Here is a 19,743-nt window from a genome sequence, read left to right as displayed (position 1 = left end):
ATTTTGCTCATCCCACTCCATGCCCCTTTGGCAACTACCGGTCTGTTCTCTGTATTTATGAGTCTTTTTCTGTTTTCTGTTTGTTCATTTGTTTTGCTTTTGAAATTCAACATGCACATGAAATCATTTGGATTTCTCTGACTTATTTCACTTAGCATAATATTCTCTAGGGTCATGGCTCTTGTCACAAATGGCTAGATTTCTTTCTTTTTTATGGCTGAGCAATAAAGTTATTAAGTATTTCTAAAGGTAATGATTAAATTTATTCCCAAACATACAGCCCAAGTGAGCCAGATATAAGAAGAGCACTCAATTTGGACTGTATTGAGGATCTAATCTTTGTCATTATACTTTTAAAAAGTTTGTTATTGTTTATTTTTCTTGTTTTGTTGAAAAGTCTTTTTTGACTCTCTCATTATGCCAGTTTTTCTGTCTTTAGTGTCTTTCTTCCTTTATATATATGCTTAGTAGGAAACTCTGTTTTGATTTCCTGCCACTTTTCTTTCCCCTTCTCATGTCCCTTTCCTATCTTTTACTTTTCTCTTCACCTCTTCTTTCCAGATATTTTTTTCTCATTGATTTTTCCCTCCTGCAATTGACTTAGTGTGGAATTTATCCATTTTATTTATTTATTTTTATTATTATTTTTGGAGGGGTGGAGAGAAGGGGGAGAGAGAGACAGATAATCTAAACTCAGTGTGGAGCCTGACCTAGGGCTTGAACTCACAACCCTCAGATCATGACCTGTAATCGAGAGTTGAGTGCTTTAATAGACTGAGCCACCCAGGTGCCCTGACTTAGTATGCACTTATATATAAACAGATAGATTTTTACATTCAGAACTTGTTGAATAAGATTTATATCATCTATTTACAATTTTGAAGTTCAACATTGAGTTGCATACTTTGTGCTTCTTTTTAAAAACCAAACTGGTTTTAATTTGAATGTTCTGCTCAACTGATTCTTCCTCTTCCTCTCCCATCATCTAGTAAAAACAACTGTGTGTATGTGTGTGTGTAACTACGGAGAACTTTTTGTACAAAAATAGACATGGATACATAGTGCTTTGGTGGGGAAAAAAGGTCTCAAACAACGTTAGATTTTTTTCCCAGGAAAATATTCATTGTGCATAAGCACACAATAAAATTTTAACTATTCTAATTTCCTTTTTCCAATAGAGAAGTTTTGCTGATATTTCCCTTAAAAAATACAGCTTGTTATAGTACCTTTTAAAGCATCTCACAGGATTCATAAACTGCTTCACAAAATGCAAGTCTACAGAGACACTGTCCTATGTTTAAGCCTGTAAAATTCTTAAAAATTTTCCATTTCTTTTCTTACAACAGTATAGTTATTAATTTTATTTTCCCTTCCCTTTTATTCCATCTTCTATCTTCTGTTTTTTTGTTCAATGTATGCCATTTCCCTCTCTAGATGTATTTTTACCTCGCTTTCTTTAAGTCTTTACAGATTGGATAACATAAAGATTAGTTTTTCAATGTCTTCTTCCTCATTCAGTTTTTCTCTTTTCATGTCTATGCCACATCCTCTCATTCCTTTTATTATTATTATTATTCCTGCTTATTTCACTTCTACAGGCTTCCCTTAGGCCCAATTCAATATCTTAGAAGAAAAGAGTTCTTTTCCAGCACTTCATTTCTGTAATCATTTGAAACCTACAAGCCATTTGGAAAAAAATTATGTTTTAATGCTTCATAATGAAAATTCTTCTTTTCAATCTATTTCAACTGTCCTCAGAGATACTAAAAATTGTTTGAAATTATATTTGGTTGAATAATTCATTACAATGAGTATGGAATGGGAAGAATCAGGGTATGGCTAGAGCCAAGGTGAGCTGCAAATAATGCAAACAGTGGAAATATTTCAAGATGGGTTTTCAAAATTCTTCTACTTTTTAAAGCTCAAAGAATGAGTAGAATAAAGTAATGTTAGAGAGAATAGATGAGAACTTGGGGGGAAATCCGAGAGTTATAGCTCTGTCTATTGTAATTTCTTTAGCATCTCTAATGTTTATATGTCACATTAATTTTTATAAATCACTACTTCATAATGTGACCATGTTTATTTTTGTATAAAATATTCTCCCAAGTTTCCAATTAAAATAGTTGATTCTATTAGGTGACTTTTTTTTTTTTTAAATGTGCCTTCTAGTTCATCTAGCACCTTGGTCAAGTATCCATAGGTAGAAGGGCCCAGTTTGATAAGCTCAGCATGAGAGCAGGAAAGTTGGGACATCTAGTTCAACCTGTTCACTGTCTTGCTTCCTATCAGTATTCCCATCATTCACTGGAAATGATGGTACTAGAATGAGGTAGATGGTCGAGGTGGAGGTGGTGGCTGCCTCTCTGATAGATGGCTACGTAAAAATGCAGTGAATTGTTTGGCTAGAGAATGAGTTGCCTTAAGTGGAGGTGTTTATTTTTTTTTATTTTTTATTTTTATTTTATTTATTTATTTTTTTTAAGTGGAGGTGTTTAAACAGAGACACAATGAGGCTATATTGGGAACTTAAGCCTCAGTTGTTGAATAAGACTGTTTCTATCAAGAAATCTGGCTTTTATGGTAGAAAAAGGAAATTTTTATTTTCCTATGAGACAGTCTGTTATTAAATTGACCATATACACTAAGATATAAAAAATCTAGTAGTTTTATTAGGGTACTTAAACCAACAGAATAAAAACTCCAGTAGTAGCAAAAATTGGAGATAATATTCTTGAATATAAAATTTACTGATAAAATATTTATAAATAAAAATGTATTAAGTGCTTGGGTTTTACTGGGAATAATATTAATTGCTCTTACGAAAATATAAACAAGCAAAAACTGAATTGGGAGTATATTGTCCTTTGGCTAAGCAGCCATAATGTGTTGGGTAGAGAAAATGAAGAGTTCACTGGGGACAAAAGGGCAGAGAACAGCTCAGAAAGGCTGAGAAGTTTTTTCTTCTGTCCTTGACCTGTTGCACTGGTTTTTACTGGATCATATTACCTGCTACTGCCACAGCAAGCTAATCAAAGGTGCTCTTGGGACCATTTTCAGGCCTTCTTTATTTCTACTACTGTCTTGGCTTCTGTGTAGCTTGGGAGTCTATGGGAATACGTCTGTATTCATTCCTTATTTAACATTAAGAAAGACATGCTCTGAGGTTAGAGGTGGTATAAATTGTTTCTCTCTTTTAAAATGCTGATACAAGGGCAGCCCCTGTGGCGCATAGGTTTGGCGCCGCCTGCAGCCCGGGGTGTGATCCTGGAGGCCCGGGATCTAGTCCCACGTCGGGCTCCCTGCGTGCAGCCTGCTTCTCTCTCTGCCTGTGTCTCTGCCTCTCTCTCTCTCTGTGTCTCTATGAATAAATAAATAAAATCTTAAAAAAAATAAAAATAAAATGCTGATACATCTAATACCTTGCTACTCAAAATATAGTCTATGGACCAGTAGGATTCTGCAGCCTGGACATCATCTGGGAGCATGTTAGAAATGCAGAATCTCAGAATCTCTCTCTTCCACCCTGATCTCCGGAATCATAATCTGCATTTTAAGGAATCTCCACGGAATTTATATGCACGTTAATATTTGAGAAGTACTGATTTAACATATTTAGTTCCCATTCCTGTAGGGTGTCATCTATTCCCAGTGTGTCAGCAATTTCCTGGAAAGGGTTTAATTGGGGCTGTGTTCTCTCTTAATTAATCTGTTAATACATTATCACATTTAATCCCCACAAAAAACCTTCACAATACCTTAATCCTTATATTGCAGATGAGACAGTTAAGTAACTTGTCCAAGGTCACACAGCTAATAAATGGTGGAGATGCTCTACTTGAGTCTGACTTGTTCTCAAATCTTTTTTTTCCTACGCCACACTGCTTTCTCTTGAACTTAATCATTATTAACTGTTTATGCATTAAGAGAATAAAACCCATAAAAAATTAAAGGTTTTAAAGAGAGCTTTTATTTTTTTATTTTTTTTTTTTTGTTTTTTGTTTTTTTTAAAGAGAGCTTTTAAAGAGGACTTTCAATCATTCAAAGATTATTTCAAAGACTGTATCATGTTTCTGGTGATAAAGCAAAGAAGACAGAATGAAGTGCCATTGGTCCCTAGTTTTTGGTGTAATTTGGGGGAAGTGAGAGGACTGTACCTTGTCATGCACATTCCTTGTCCTGCCCATCAGCTGACCTGCATCTTGTTGCTGCTGAGGCAGGTTCCATCTGTTTAAGGCTGTGTTGAGCCAGGTGCTAAGAGCAGTACTGATTGTATTATGTTGAGGCTGCCCATATGCCTCCACACAAACTGTAGTTCAAGAGCTGTAAAACTGTTTGCATTCTAAATCCATCAGATGGCTTTGAACAAAACCAGTGCCAATAAGGCTATTTGAATGCTTTATATTTGGCAAAAGAGTGGAGAAATTATGGCCACCAACCAAATTATTCGGAAATATTGTATTTTCAGAATAGCTATATTTTCCAGGGAGAGGTGCAAGTGAAGAAACCCCATAAAATACTGGAGATGGCCCAGGTCACCTTTTGTTCTTGCAAAACTCCAGCTGCAAAAACAGAGAATAAAATCTAAAGTAACTGACATATGCTTTGAGACTGGAGGATCCTGTGTCACCTTAGCTCTGGGCTTGTAACCCAGATGGACTTGTTTCAAGCTGGCAAACATCTACTCTGTGCTATCCACACTACACAAACGTTTGTTCTTGGAACTAGATAATGATTTAAAAATGAGCAGTGAATTAGAAGCATGAAGTGAGTGTGGGACATGTCCCAGTAACTTTAGAACTCTGCCTGTATGGGGGGGGGGGGTGCAGTTTTCAGTTGGATCAAGGTAGGGGAAGCACTGTTTCTTAGTCAGTCTCGGCGATTCTCACAACCGAAGGGGACTCTGTTGGCTCAGAGCGTGTAAGCTTGTCTCAGAGCGAAGACATATCTCACTGTGGTCTCTTTCTTGTGCATTGGCCAGCCTTGCTTTCAACTAAAATGATAACCTCGAGGACCTCCAAGTTTAGGAGCTCTCAGAGGGGACTGGCCGCCTTAGGGCGGGGCCTGATGGGGCGCCCTCCTCACGTGCTCCAGTCACCCCGTCCTTCCCTCTAGCTCTCTTCCTGACGTTAGCAAAGACTGAGTGAGAGAGGAGCCCCAAGGGCTCATTTACTTGGAGGCCCCACCCCTCTATTCAGAGTCACTCAATCCGGAGAACTCAGAGTCGTCCTCAAGAGTAAAGTTCTTTGAGTTATTTATATATATATATATATTACAAAAGGGCAAACTCATCCTAAATGTCAGTCCGATATCCACGGAGGCGAGAGACAGCAGGTAATTAGAAGTAATTAGTCGTCCCCCTGCCGGGAAGCCAGGCAATTACCTTTTTCTCTCTTCCTCTTCCGTCCTTCCTTCTCCCGTGGAAGCGATAGAAGTGTTTTGCTCCCCAAGCAGCAGCGTGCGCCGAGCTGGCACGGGAATGAGGGATGCACCGAGCGGGATTCGGTCTCCTCCTCCCGCCGCCGCGGTAGCCGCGGGCAGAGCAGTGCATTGTGGAGGCCGAGCGCGCCGCGGCGGCTGGAGCTGCGGCCCCGGGACCGCGCCCGGGGAGCTGTCCGAGGTGCTGACCAGCCCGGCGCACGCCCGCGCGCCCCTCTGCCAAGGACCCCAAGTCCTGGCCTTCCTCCCACCCTTCCGTCTGCGGGTCTCTGCTCCTCGCCTAGGGGCGGAGCGGCTGGAGGAAATCATGGTGTTCGCTCCAGGTATCCCAGCACCTTGCTTTTTCACCAGGTGTCCAGGCGGGGAGCGGGGAAGAGAAGGGAGAGCATAGAGGGAGAAAAGGCCTTTACCTCGCCTCCCATCCGCGCGTTTGGGAGTTACTGTCTGTAAGCTAGGGGCGGGAGAGTGCCTCTGTGCGGAGTCGTCCCCCCTCTCCCCAGTCCCGTCCCATCTGTCCTCTAACCATCCCCAGCAGCAGTCCCGTCGCTGCTCTAGCCGCCTGGTCCCTCCACATCCTATCCGAGCTCAGGCACCTTGAGAACTGGGACCTTTGCCAGACACACAGGCGCCTACGTGGGCTGGAGAGTGGAGAGATCCGGCCAGGAGTCGTGGGCTTCAGGATACTTCGGTGGGAATCTTCTTCCCTGCCACTTCCCCCTCTGAAAAAGCGGCAGAGTGACCCGGTCCCTCCCGATGTCCTGAGGAAAGAAGTGGGGAAGCCCACGGGACTGGGACGAAGGGCAGAAGAGTGTTACTCCTCAAGGAATTAGACCTGAAACTCTGGCTGGAGGCTGCAGCGCGGAGGCTGCTACTGCGGCGCCGGCGCCGCTGGCTGTTGCAGTGTATTTTTGGAGCTGGCGGTGAAGGACTTTGGTCCCTTTGCTGCTATCTCTGGCTACAACTTGGCGAAGAGTCAGATTTACCTGTGGTTGCTTGGCTTACTGGTGTGTGTGTGTGTGTGTGTGTGTGTGTGTGTGTATTTGAGTGATGGGTGTGTAAATTGAGCAGCGGGGGAGTGGGGGGGAGCATGGTCACTGTTAACCTACGAAGCTGTTTCTAGGGGGTAAATACAATATCTTTCTCTCAAGTTCCAGGCTCTGCTTTCATAAAAGACTGCTGTGGGGGAAAAAGGGGAGTATGGAAAAGAGTAGAGGGGATGAAAACTTAAGTTTGTTATGGTTCTTTCCCTTGAAAGGTTCTTTTGCATTTGCTATAGCCATTGGACCTCAGATAGCTGGGGAGGAAGAGTGTAATGCAATTTTAAAAGGGAAGAATTGAGTCTGGGTTTCAAAACAATTCAAATAGCAAGACTTAACATCCCCCGGGATGTCAGCTGAGGCAGGAGTGAGTTTCTGTCAGTTCTAACACTCACCACAAGGCAGTGACTCAGAGGATGACTTAGAGGAAAGTCCAGAGGCCCTTCTGCTGACCATCCCAAATAATTCAAGGCAAGGGGAAGTCCTTTTGTACAGTGAAGGGCATTCAATCAACACAGGATCTGTGAAGTTGAAAAACAACAGTTCTTTGTTACATTTATAAACTGCTTACTTACCACTTTATAAAGCACTTTTATGCCATTATTTCATATGATCTTCAAATTATCCTCTGAGGTAAGCAATATCATTTCCCTTTTACTAGCCCCAGGAGGCTAATTTCAGGTAGTCTTGCCAGCCTCAGCTGGAGTTTTCTGAATCCTCTGAATCTCTTTTTTCCTATACCTTCCTATACCTATCTGCTTGACAAAATGCCTTTTCAGTTTCCGGGATAGCTGCTTTTTGGTCCAGGCTCAGATGTATCCAAAGGGAATTGTCCTTCACTTCTGAGGTGAGGATGGGCTAGCGTTGTCCCCAGTTAGTGTTGTTGGGTGAAATCAACTAGGCATTTTCTAAAGGCATGATTGTGAGTGAAAGACTGTGTAATGAGTAGTGAGTAATTCCTGGAGTGGATTGAGCTGACTTAAGCAGACTACTGCTTGGACCGGACATTAGTTTTCCATTTTTCTTCTAAGTTTTGTGTTAGTTTTTCATTCCCTGAAAGGAAAGTAGAAGTTATTCATAACTGTCAGAGAAGGCATAAATTGTCCTGGATAGGATACGTTACAGAAACCTGTGGGGAAACACTTTTTGGGTCATTTCTTCAATTTTGACTTTCTCTTAAAAATTATAAGCATTTTGGGGCAATAAGAATAGAGTGCTTAAAGTATTGTGTCAGCTTACCTTTTCATTTACAGATCACATATCTTCCAACACATATAGTGATATTATTCTATTTTTTAAAGATTTTATTTATTTATTCATGAGACACACACACACACACACACACACACAGAAGCAGGCTCCCTGCAGGGAACCCTACGTGGGACTTGATCCCAGGTCTCCAGGGTCACACCCTGGGCTGAAGGCGGCGCTAAACCCCTGAGCCACCCGGGCTGCCCATTTTGATATTATTCTAAGTATTTTTTTTTAATTTTTATTTATTTATGATAGTCACAGAGAGAGAGAGAGAGGCAGAGACTCAGGCAGAGGGAGAAGCAGGCTCCATGCACCGGGAGCCCGATGTGGGATTCGATCCCAGGTCTCCAGGATCGCGCCCTGGGCCAAAGGCAGGCGCCAAACTGCTGCGCCACCCAGGGATCCCCATTTTGATATTATTCTAAAAGAATACTGAAACAATCAATTGTTTTTGAACTCTGCCAGATTTTCATCATTACTGTCTCATTTCTAGGACTATTGCTTTTCTAACTCTCTATAATCAGAGATACAGCTGTTTTGTACTAGTCAAGGCAAATATTCCCCCCCCCCTCCATTTTCTCTAAGCCCACCCCGGAAGGGAGAGAACAGAGGCATGTGCTATCATTATTCCAAAATTAGTAAAGTAAATTAAAGTAATAATCCCAAATGAATATAATAATAAATTAATATCGAGCTGTCCATAAAATTGGGTCAGTGTGTACTGTGCCCTCCTAAACCCATTGTAGCTCTTTGGATTTTAGCAAAGGGAAGCAAGAACCCTGAGCTTTACTTCTGGCTTTGCCTCTGCGATTGACTTGCCTTGAATGATTCTACTGCTCTTTGGTTACCTTAAAGGCAAAGGTAAAAAGTGACAGAGATTCAGGAAGCAAATTTCAGCCCAGAAGTACAATGTAATGAGGGAGAAATGATTGGGAATCTATATGACTGTAGTTAGGATTCACTCTTATTGCATGGTATAAAACAACCTTGCATTCTCTTATTTCAATTAGTCTACAGAATATAAGGAATATGGTTCAAGTTGGGCAGGGTTTTTGAGTGGTTTCTCAGCTTACATAGGGCAGACAACTCAATTCTGTACTTTTCCTCCTTCTTATACCATTCATAGACTTTTAATTTTATGCATTTTAATATTTAAACTCCTTAATAGTAAGGGACTATGACTACTAATTATTTAAGGATTCAGTTATCTAAAACCTATCATGCATTTCTTCTTCCCTCTAAAGGAATGATGTAAAATTAATAACAGTTAAATGAGGAATAAAGTATAAATATATTAATTCCTCTGTAAGTACCATCTATCCCTACATATAGGTTAAACCAAGCTGAGGCACATGGCTGAGGTGAAAAACAAACTGAGGCCCCTTGCTTTTCTTAAATCTCTTATCTATTCCTCCTCCTTCATTTCCCCAAAACTGAAGATGGAATCTTTGTAGAGCAATGTGAGAAGATTAAGAAGCATATCAACGGTGCCAAAGGAAAGAGGATAAAACAACAGATATGGAAAAATTTTTTGGCTCTGGTGCATAATACTTAACTGACCCAGGTTACTTAGTCTGTGGCTCTGAAAAAGCTTCCTTTTGAGAGGAAAAAAAGTTTTGGGATATCTGGATTTTATATATGGTACTTCTGTTTTTGTGGAGGAAAATCAAGGCATTATTACCAATTTTTGGACAAAGTCAAAGTAGAAGAAAGGAGGAAAACCACTGGGTATTGGTGTTGAAAGTGAAAAAGTATAGAAGAAAATTTCAGGATATTTCTTGGCCTGTTCCAGGATGCGAAAGGGTATGTTCACAGATTCAAGTGTTTTTTCAGTGCCCTGGTTTCATCCAAGGAATTCCAGATTCTAAACAATCAGATTAGCAACTCCTCCCTTGAGGAAGAGCTAATAAAAAATAGACTGTGAGGTATAAAGTGAGAACAGAATTTTCCTTATCCCTGGGCCATTCCACATATCCTCGAATGACTGGTATATACTTCAAGAATTAACGTACTTCTTTTTGTGGATGGATCTAAGATATACTTGACTTGTTTGAATTGCCTTCAAGTAAGATGTATTGTCAAGAAAAAGATCTTTTTTCTCTTGTACATGAATTAGACAAGATATGATAACAAGGATTTCGAGGTGAGATAAAAATGGTATAATTGCAAGCAATTGAATAGCCAGCTTCTTGACTTCTAAGATTACTTTGAATAACATTTAGCAACAGTAGCTCTAAGAGAGTTATAAAAATATCTAAGAAAATATTTAGTGCAAGGTAGTTATAGCTTTTGCTTATTTATGTAAACCTCTTAACCAGTTCTTGAGAGATAAATGAATAAATAAATTATATGACAGACAGACTGTCTTAACTCTGAGGTTTGCCATCTGCAAACTGGGCAGCTATTTATTAGCATAAATATTTTTTTACTTTTATTACTTTATAATTTTAAAAAGCTTACATACAGTTATATGGACAGGTTGGCTTTCCGATATGTTGTGAATTATAGGTTAAGTTTTTTTTTTCATGTGAATATTCAATTATTCTAATACCATCTGTTGGCAAGACAATATTTCTCTGTTGAATTACCTTTGTAACTTATTAAAAGTTAACTGGCTATATTACTGTAGGTCTATTTCTGGACTCTATTTCATTCATCTATATATCTGTCCTTTCACTAATATCAGCCCATCTTGCTTACTATAGCTTTATAGTAAGTCTTGAAATTAAGTAGTGGAATCCTTCAATTTTGTTTTTCTCTTTCAAAATTATTTTAGCTGTAGTAGTTCCTTTGACTTTCCATATAAATTTTAGAATCAGTGGCGTGTGGGTGGCAAAGTCAGTTAAGCATCTGCCTTTGCCTCAAGTCATGATCCCAGGATCCTAGTATCAACCTGAAGCATTGTGTGTCTGTGGAGTCCTTGCTCAGTGAGGAGTCTGCTTCTCCCTTTGCCCCTCACCCTGTTTGTGCTTGCACATGCATGCTCTCTCTCTCTTTCTCAAATAAACAAGCAAACAAACAAAATCTTTTACAAAAAATTTTTAAAAGTTTGAATCAGCTTGCCTGTATCTACATAAAATGAAATCGATCATAATAGATTTCTATCTATTTCAAATCTATCATAAAATGATCAGTTTGTGGAGAATTAATATCTTAAATATGCTGAGTCTCCAGTCCACGAACGTGATTGGTCTCTTCATTTATTTAGCTTTTCCTTGATTTCTCTTATCAGTATTTTGTAGGTTTTAGCACAGAGATTGTATGTATGTTTTGATAGGTTTATACCTAAATATATTTTTGAGAAAAGATACTCTGTCATTAAAAATTTTCAATTTCTGAAAGTTCATTACTATATAGAAATATAGTTGGGTATCTTATGTTGACCTTGTTTCCTATGATCTTGCTTACCTCTCTTATTAGTTGTAGGAGTTATATTGTAGATTTCTTAGGAGGCTTTTTTTTTTTAAAGATAGATTGATTGATTGATTGATTGATTGATTTGACAGAAAGATAGAGAGTGCGAGCGCACAAGCAGGAGGAGCTGCAGAGGGAGAGGGAGAAGCAGACTCCTCCCACCAAGCAGGGAGCCGGATAGGGGGCTCCATCCCAGGACCTTGGGATCATGACCTGAGCCTAGGGCAGATGCTTAACCAACTAAACCACCCAGGCATCCCTCTTAGGAGTTTTTATTTAAGCAATCATGTTGTCTGTAAATAAGGACCATTTCATTTCTTTTCCAGTTTTATGCCTTTTTGCATTGGGTAAAACACTAGCATATTGTTAAATAAAAGTATTTAGAGTGGACATTCCTTTTTTATTTTGTTTTTTAAGATTTTATTTGTTTCTTTATTTCTTTATTTATGAGAGAGAGAGAGAGAGAGAGGCAGAGACACAGGCAGAGGGAGAAGCAGGCTCCATGCAGGGAGCCCGATGTGGGACTCGATCCCTTGTCTCCAGGATCACACCCCAGGCTGAAGGCAGCGCTAAACTGCTAAGCTACCGGGGTTGCCCTAAAGTGGACATTCTTGATTTATTATTATTTTTTAAAGACTTTATTTATTTATTCATAGAGACACAGAGAGAGAGAGAGGCAGAGACACAGGCGGGAAAACATGTAATCTTTTACCATTAGGTATGTTGTTAGCCATAGAACTTTTCATAGATGCTCTTTATTAGATTGAGGAAGTTCCTTTCTATTCCAAGTTTGCTGTGAACTTTTATCATCAAAAGACATTGAATATCATCAAATTTTTTTTCTGCTTCTAATGATATGATAATGTTGGTTTTCTTTTTTTGAGTGTTAATATGATGGGTTACAATGGTTTTCAAATGTTGAACAAGCCTTACATTTCTGAATAACACTCATTTGGTTTTGGTGTATTATTCTTTTCACGTGCTGAAGGATTCAATTTGTTAATATTTTTTTAAGGATTTTTTTGTTCTGTGTTCATGAGATATATTGCTCTGTAGTTTGCTTTTCACACACTATCTTTATCTGTTTTTTTTTTAAAGATTTTATTTATTTATTCATGAGAGACAGAGAGAGAGAGAGAGGCAGAGACACAGGCAGAGGGAGAAGCAGGCTCCATGCAGGGAGCCCGATGTGGGACTCGATCCCCAGTCTCCAGGATCACACCCTGGGCTGCAGGGGGCACCAAACCGCTGCGCCACCGGGGCTGCCCCTTTATCTGGTTTTGATATTAGTGTAATGCGTAATGCTATCCTTATAAATATGCTAAATATTTCTGCTGATGATTTTTTTTCAAAGAGATGATGTAGCCTGGTATAATTTCTTCCTTAAATGAATCATCACTCACTGAGGAGGGAGACCATGTGTGCCTAGAATTTTCTTTGTGGGAAACTCTTTAAACATGAATTCAATATCTTTAATAGATGCAAGACTATTCTGTTAGTTTTGAGTTAGTTTTGGTAGTTTTTATAGTAATTGGTCCATTTTATCTAATTTACTGGTTTTATGTGAACAAACTTGTAATACTCTCTTATTAACTGTTCAGTATGTGTAGGATTTATAGTGATGGCTTCCTTTCATTCCTGATACTGGTAATTTGTGGCTTATTTATTTATTTATTTATTTATTTATTTATTTATTTATTTTTGTCAGTTTGGCTGCAAGTTTGTTCATTTTTTAAAATTTTTTCAAAGAAACATCTTTTTTATTTCATTGATATTCTGTATTGTTTTTCCTGTTTTCAATGTCATTGATTTCTGCTTTTTATTATTTCCTTCTTTCTACTGGCTTTAACCTTATTTTGCCCTTCTTTTTGTAGACTTAAAATTAAACTGAGATTGTTTGTTTTAGATTTTTCTTTCTTCTGATATAGACAGCACTATAAATTCCCATCTAAGTGTGTCTTTAGCATATTTTACAACTTTTAATATTGTATTTTTATTTTCATTCGGTACAAAATATTTTGTAATTTCTCTTGATACCTTCTCTTTTCCCCCATGGATTATTTAGAAGTATGTTGCTTAGTTTCCAGTTACTTGGGAATCCCCTACATATCTTCCTGGTATTGATTTCTACTTTATTTCCATTATGGCCAGAAAATTATCTTTCTATGATTTTAATTCTGTTTAATTTGGGAAGGTATGTTTATGAGACAGAATATGGTCTATATTGGTATGTTTTATGTCCACTAAAAATGTTTATTTTGTTCTTTTTTGGGTGGAATGCTCTGTAAATGTAATTTTGATATGATTGGTTGCTAGTATTGTTAATTTCCTCTATTTTAGCTCATATCCAGCCTACTTGGTCTATTGATTATTAGGTAAAGAGTGCTGAAGCTCCCAGCAAAAAAATTGTGGATTTTCCCATTTTTTCCTTTTAACACTTTTTGCTTTATGTGTCTTGAAGCTCTCTTATTAGAGAGACAACAATCTAATAGACTATTATGTCTTTCTGAATTGACTCTTTTACATTAAGTAATGTCTTTATCTCTTGTAATTTTTCTTGCTCTACAGTCTATTTTGACTGATAATAACATAGCTACTGCAGCTTTCTTTTGATTAGTGTTTGTATGGCACTGTCAATCCTCATTATTCACAGACTCCATATTTGCAAATTTGCCTGCTCAGTAAAAACTATTCGTAAAATAGATCAATCAAAAGCAGTACTTGCAGCATTTTCTCTATCATTCAAGAACATGTGCAGAATGGTAGAAAAATTGAGTTGCCTGGCATGCATGTTCTCAGCTAAGGTTGAACAAGCAACACTTAGCTTTCTTGTTTCAGCTCTCATACTGTGAACAAGTGTGATTTTTGTGGTTTTTTTTTTTTTTTTTTTGGTTTTTCACATATTTGTACTTTTTGTTGGTGATGTCACTGTTTAATGTGGCCCTCAAGTGTAGTGCTGAGGGGTTGCCTGATGTTTATAAGTAGAAGAAGATGGTGACATACTTTATGCAGGAAAATGGTAGATAAGCTCCATTCAGGCATGAGTTATAGTGCTGTTCACTGTGAGGTAAATTTTAATGAATCAACAACATATATTAAATATAGTTTCCTTAATCAGAAACACACAGAAAACAAGGTTATGTATTGATCAGTTGACCGAAATGTTACAACCAGAGGCTCATAGGAACCCAACCCTGTATTTCCCTTAGGAGCAATGGTTCCCTATTTGCTAATTCACTGAACATAACTTTTGCGAATGAGATTAGACTGCATATTGTTTCTATTGTTTCCCATCCTTTTGCTTTTAAATTACCATGATCATTGTATTCAATGTGGGTTTCTTGCAGACAGCATATTGTTGGGTCTTGCTTTTTTTTTTTTTTTTTAAGATTTTATTTATTTATCCATGAGAGACACACAGAGAGAGGCAGAGAGAGACATAGGCAGAGGGAGAAGCAGGCTCCCCATGGAAAGCCCAATGCCGGACTCAATCCCAGGACCGTGGGTTCACGCCCTGAGTCAAAGGCAGATGCTCAACTGCCTGAGCAACTCAGGCATCCCTGGGTCTTACTTTTAAATCAAATACATAGTTTTAAAAGGTTTAGTTAGCAACTGACTGCTTTTTCTAATTTTCCATTATTGTTTAAAATTAAGTAATATTGGGGATCCCTGGATGGCTCAGTGGTTTGGTGCCTGCCTTCGGCCCAAGGCATGGTCCTGGAGTCCCAGGATAGAGTCCCACATCAGGCTCCCTGCATGGAGCCTGCTTCTTCCTCTGCCTGTGTCTCTGCCTCACTCTCTCTGTGTCTCTCATGAATAAAGAAATAAACTCTTTAAAAAAATTAAATTAAGTAATATTTTACCATTTGAAAATTTCTATTAGAATTTTAAAATTTTAGTAAGCATAGATAGCCAAAAAGAAAATTTTAAAAATCACATTATCCAGAAGTAACCACTGTCAATATTTTATATATAACTTCTCAAACTCTTCAGACCTTGTCTCTATGAACATAGCTCTTTTTAAAACAAAAATGTTACCCTGACATGCATACTACTTTTTGACACGATTGTTTACACATGTACTGTTATCATCTTTTCGTGCTATTCAGTTGTCTTATATCTATCATTAAAAAAAAAAAAACGACATAGAGCAAATGGTGTCATTATCCTTGTTTTTACAGATGATAAAAGTAAGGCTCAGAATGCCTGACCAATTTTAGGTTACAGAACCAAGATTTGACATTGGATCCACTTATCTTCTATATACAACATAGTTTTTTAAAAACATAGCGAGCAACACGTAATTTGCACACTAGGATTAGAGACAAAGGAGAAGAGATAAAACTGTTCTCCTGTGGAGAAAATCTTATGTATTTTGAAAACCCTTCTTCCAATCTGGACTTTAAAAAGTGTTCTCTCAACCACACAGAAATGGGCTTTGTCCTTTCACACTTCCTGGATTCTTCATTGACTCCAGACTGCTGCTATTAGTGATAAAGTGAAAGGATGGATAGACAAGATTGCCAAAAGTTGACCAGGAGACAAAAAAGAGCTAACAAATTTACAAAGTGCTTGATAATTCTCAATGCATTTGTATTAACTCAGTGCCATATGCAAGGTAATCTTTGAGTTTAAATAAAAGGCCTGGGACTAAGTATAGTCTTTTTCTTCTCTGTACACTGATGAGAATATTTCAGTTATTCCAGAGCAATTCAAATATGAGACAAAGTTGGTTGCTGCAGAAGCATGGATTTAAGGACAGATAGGCCTGGGTTTAAAGAGCCATGTCTACACTTAGTGCAATTGGGAGAGCCATCCAATCTTGATTTGCTGGATTGTAAAATGAATTCATAGTATCTATTTTCCTAAGTGTTAATGAAGATAAAGATGAAGTGTCTGGCCTGCAGTAGGCTAAATGGTAAGCTATTATTGATGTTATTGTTTTGAAAGGGAATGAATTATAATGTGTTTTTATGTACATATGCATGATTTTGATTTCAGAATTGGACCATCAGTCTTGGAAAGTTATACAGTTGATTTTCTTGTTTTGGAAGAAGACTAACTTACTGGTTCAATATGTTACCTGAGTAGAGGTTATTAAATGTTAAAGCCAAATGCTATAACAAGCTGAATTGATGATAAAGCAGATGTCTGAATGTGTCCTGGGATGAATAAGTTATGAATCATGAAAAGTTGCCGTTTAAAGGCTAGCAGCTGCATGCTTGAAAGCAGATGGCCATCTTGCTGATCTGAATAATCCTGATATTGTCTAAATTTAAAAGCTGGATGATGATTTTCTAGGGGGGATATAAAGCATTATATTTTAATATTTAACTATTTAATTAAGGTAGATTTGTATTTTGGATTTGAAATTTTGTTTCATATTCTCTTTCCTTTTGTGTGTGTGTATGTATGTGTGTGTGTGGTCTTATGTCATGGCCACACCAGCATTCTTAGATACTATTCTTTGAATATTATCTTTGGTCCTACATGAATCTTTTTAGTAAGATAGCTTTTCTTTCTTCTTATAAAGATACTTTGTTGGTGAGACAGCCACACAATCACTAACCAGAGATAGGTAGAGGCATTGGAGTTTTCCTTCAAAAGTTTGTTTTGACTTGTAATATGACTTTGAATTAGTTAAACTGCTTCCTGTGCCTCTTTCCCAATCGTTGTCTAAAAGTCTTCCTCAACATCTTAGAGATTTAGCATCTTGGTTCTCAGTACATACATTTACTGGGCAGAGGGGATAAACGTAAGAAAAGGCAGGGGAACTACATTTGTAGAAGATGCATGGCATGCTGCATGTATCACATGCACTTTTCTTAGTGCAAGGAACAACTTTATAAAGTACATGCCAAATTGTTTTTCTTTAACTTGTAGCTAAAATACCGTTTCATGTTTCAAACAGTGACAGATGATCTATTTGCTGAAACTAGTAGGCAAAAATGCAATTTTTCCATTTCTTTAACATTTTTTTTCTTTAAAATGAGAGAAATAGTGTTTATGGTACTCAAGAAATACACTCAAATTAGTAACATTATATCTCTTTTCTGGACACCTCACATAAACCATGTATGATGGGTCTGTTTGGTATTTAGACAGGGAGCCTCCATGGAATCCACATCTTGTGTTGTCTGGAAGAAGTTGTTAATTTTTTCTTCATGGAATTTATTTCTAACATTCTTGTGTAGTTATTTCTGCCTCTCCATTTTAATTTTACATTTTTTGTGGGAATGAAAAATGAAATTATATGTTTATTGCAGCACCATAAATGAGATTTTGATCACCCCTGACCAGGAAATTTAGAATGAAATTCCCTATAGCTTTAATTGCAATCTGACTCATGCTATAGAATAGATTATTTCACCACATCATTAGGCCATGCTGTACGAGTCAATAAATAATAGTTGTTTTGCTCTAAAAATAACTTATGTTAAGAAGGACAAACTTTATAGCTTCGTTTTTCTTGCCATTCTTTCTTGCGTCTACTAGGGCAATACTAGTTGGGTGGTGCCAGTATTCATTAGACTGGAACTAACTAAAAAGAATAAATATGACCCTCCTCTACCCAAAATCTTGGACCGCAGCAGATACCTTGGTAAAGGTCATGTGCAGTTTGGCCTGGGAAGGAGATGGTAGCTGCCTTTCTGGGAGCAGAGCTGGGGATATCATAAATATTCACTAATGGGGAGGCGGTGTAAATGCTTTAGATATTTTCAATCATTTATTCAACAGACATTCACTGACTCTCTTCTCTGAGCCAGGTGCCCTGCTATGTAGTGATCACTAGGATTTTAACATACAAAGGTACACCAAAGGATCAGGGTCTCTTAACTGAAGAGTAGAGAGTAAAAGGGGATGAAGAGGAAGAATGGGTCAGTTCTGTACGGAAGGAAGTGACTGTCTTGTCTGGGTCTGATTCCTCCTGGGGAGCCTGCCCTGGGAATGGATAAAGCCTTACTCCAAAAGAGAAACCCTCCTGTTTGGACCATTCTGTAGTGCCACTGGGCCATGCATGAGAACCCTGTTTGTGAGTGCAGGAACGTGAGACCGGGAGACATGACTACCAAAGTAGAAAGAGAGGGTCTCTTTTGTCTTGATATTTTAGGTCCAAATATGCACTTTATAAAGAAATGGTCTCTATTGCCCTGAAGTGACAATAAGGATTCTCTCAAGGCAGGAGCATATTAGAGATCTGAAAGTAGACCCTCTAAGAGAAGCAGATGTATTGATCTAGGCCTGACTCTGACCCCCCAAATTTATCTTTACTTGAGGTCATCTCCCTTAAATGACCACTGCCAGCACCAGGATGGGATGAAAGTGTGCTGTGCTCCCTTTAAAGCATTGCCTCAAGCACGGGTACACATGTCTTTTCCTGTTTTCTAAGCATAGCTAAGGTGGACTTTTATTAAACACTAAGGGAAAATCCAAAGGAAATTAGCATGCAAACATATTAAAAGGGTCAGGATTTTGATCTGGTCATAGGTATTTTACGTCTAGGTCCCTATTCCTGCCCATCCCATTACTGTCTGTGCTGTAGCTCAGGGATTCTCAATGCTGGCTACACATTAACATTACCAATATTGGTAATGTTACCAATATTAACCAATGTTACCAATATTAACCAATGTTAATACCAATATTACCAGGGCAATATATTGTTGCTCTGGGTCCTACTCAGGCTGGTAAAATAAAAATCTCAGGTGGTGTGCCCTAAGCATAAGTGATTGTTAGAGGCTCTCCTGATGGTTGATTGTGCGTTTGGGCTGAAAATCACTGATCTAACTTCAAAGGGCAAGCACAACAGGTGGGCAGCTTGCCCAGTTCCTTATACTCCTGTTCCTTATGTATCTTCTCTACTCAAAACAGGGCACATACAAGCGCTTCGTACATGTTGGATAAATGAATCAATGAATGAACAAATGGCCATCTTTCTTTTCACCTCATAGTCATCCCATTAAATTAAAAACCAAGAGAAGATTCTAACTCTTCTGCTCACTTGGGGCCTTCCCATCCAAGTCTTGCTCTGGTTTGATGAAGAGACCTTTTCTGGTAATTGACAGCACTGTAGGATTGTCAGTGATTAAAGTCTGGTGGTGGTCTTGTTCCACTTGTTTACAGTGAGATTTCAATCACTCAAAGGTCATAGCAGTCGTACAACCAGGATTACACACGTCGATTAGCAGGAGGGTCTATATATCCACACAGAGGGTCTGTATATCCACAGGCAGATGAGTCCTACTGTAGTTAGGCTAGGAGTCAAAGTTGAGTTAGCACAGTATTCCCAGTATAGGGCAGAAGGCAGACACACAAGGCAGGTCATGACCCTAGAGGGACATTGACCAGAGATTTGCACTGAGGGCCTTGGGGGTGATATCCCTCTTGCCTGGTGGTTTGTCTACAGGCATGACTCTGAGAGATGATTGGAGTCACAGTTGAGGAAGGAATAGGGCAGAACCAATGACATGTATGCCAGGGATTGCTCAGTGTAGATTCTGTGTCCTTCCCAATGACATTCTAAGCAGTTTTTCATGTTCCTGCAATAATCTGGGTCAAATGGAAAAATGGGTATAGTTTTCTTGGGTCCTCATTTCAG

General features: G+C 38.4%; 1 protein-coding gene across 6 annotated transcripts in view; it reads left to right on the top strand.

Moving 5' to 3' along the window:
- AKAIN1 (A-kinase anchor inhibitor 1) overlaps positions 1–19,743 on the top strand; it is an 84,667-nt gene that overhangs the window by 29,101 nt on the left and 35,823 nt on the right. The window contains exon 1 of one of the 6 annotated variants that reach the window (XM_038543751.1): positions 5,129–5,334. The exons of 4 other annotated variants lie outside the window; for them this stretch is intronic. In XM_038543751.1, coding sequence (XP_038399679.1) covers positions 5,298–5,334 — 37 coding nt within the window. In that variant the 5' untranslated portion in view covers positions 5,129–5,297. Of the gene's footprint in view, positions 1–5,128; positions 5,335–5,461; positions 5,763–19,743 lie in introns of those variants that run through there. One more of the 6 variants, XM_038543747.1, reaches the window with a different exon arrangement.

Source organism: Canis lupus, chromosome 7 (assembly GCF_011100685.1).
Source record: "Canis lupus familiaris isolate Mischka breed German Shepherd chromosome 7, alternate assembly UU_Cfam_GSD_1.0, whole genome shotgun sequence".
Classification (NCBI taxonomy): domain Eukaryota; kingdom Metazoa; phylum Chordata; class Mammalia; order Carnivora; family Canidae; genus Canis; species Canis lupus.
This window is presented reverse-complemented; position numbering and strand designations above follow the sequence as displayed.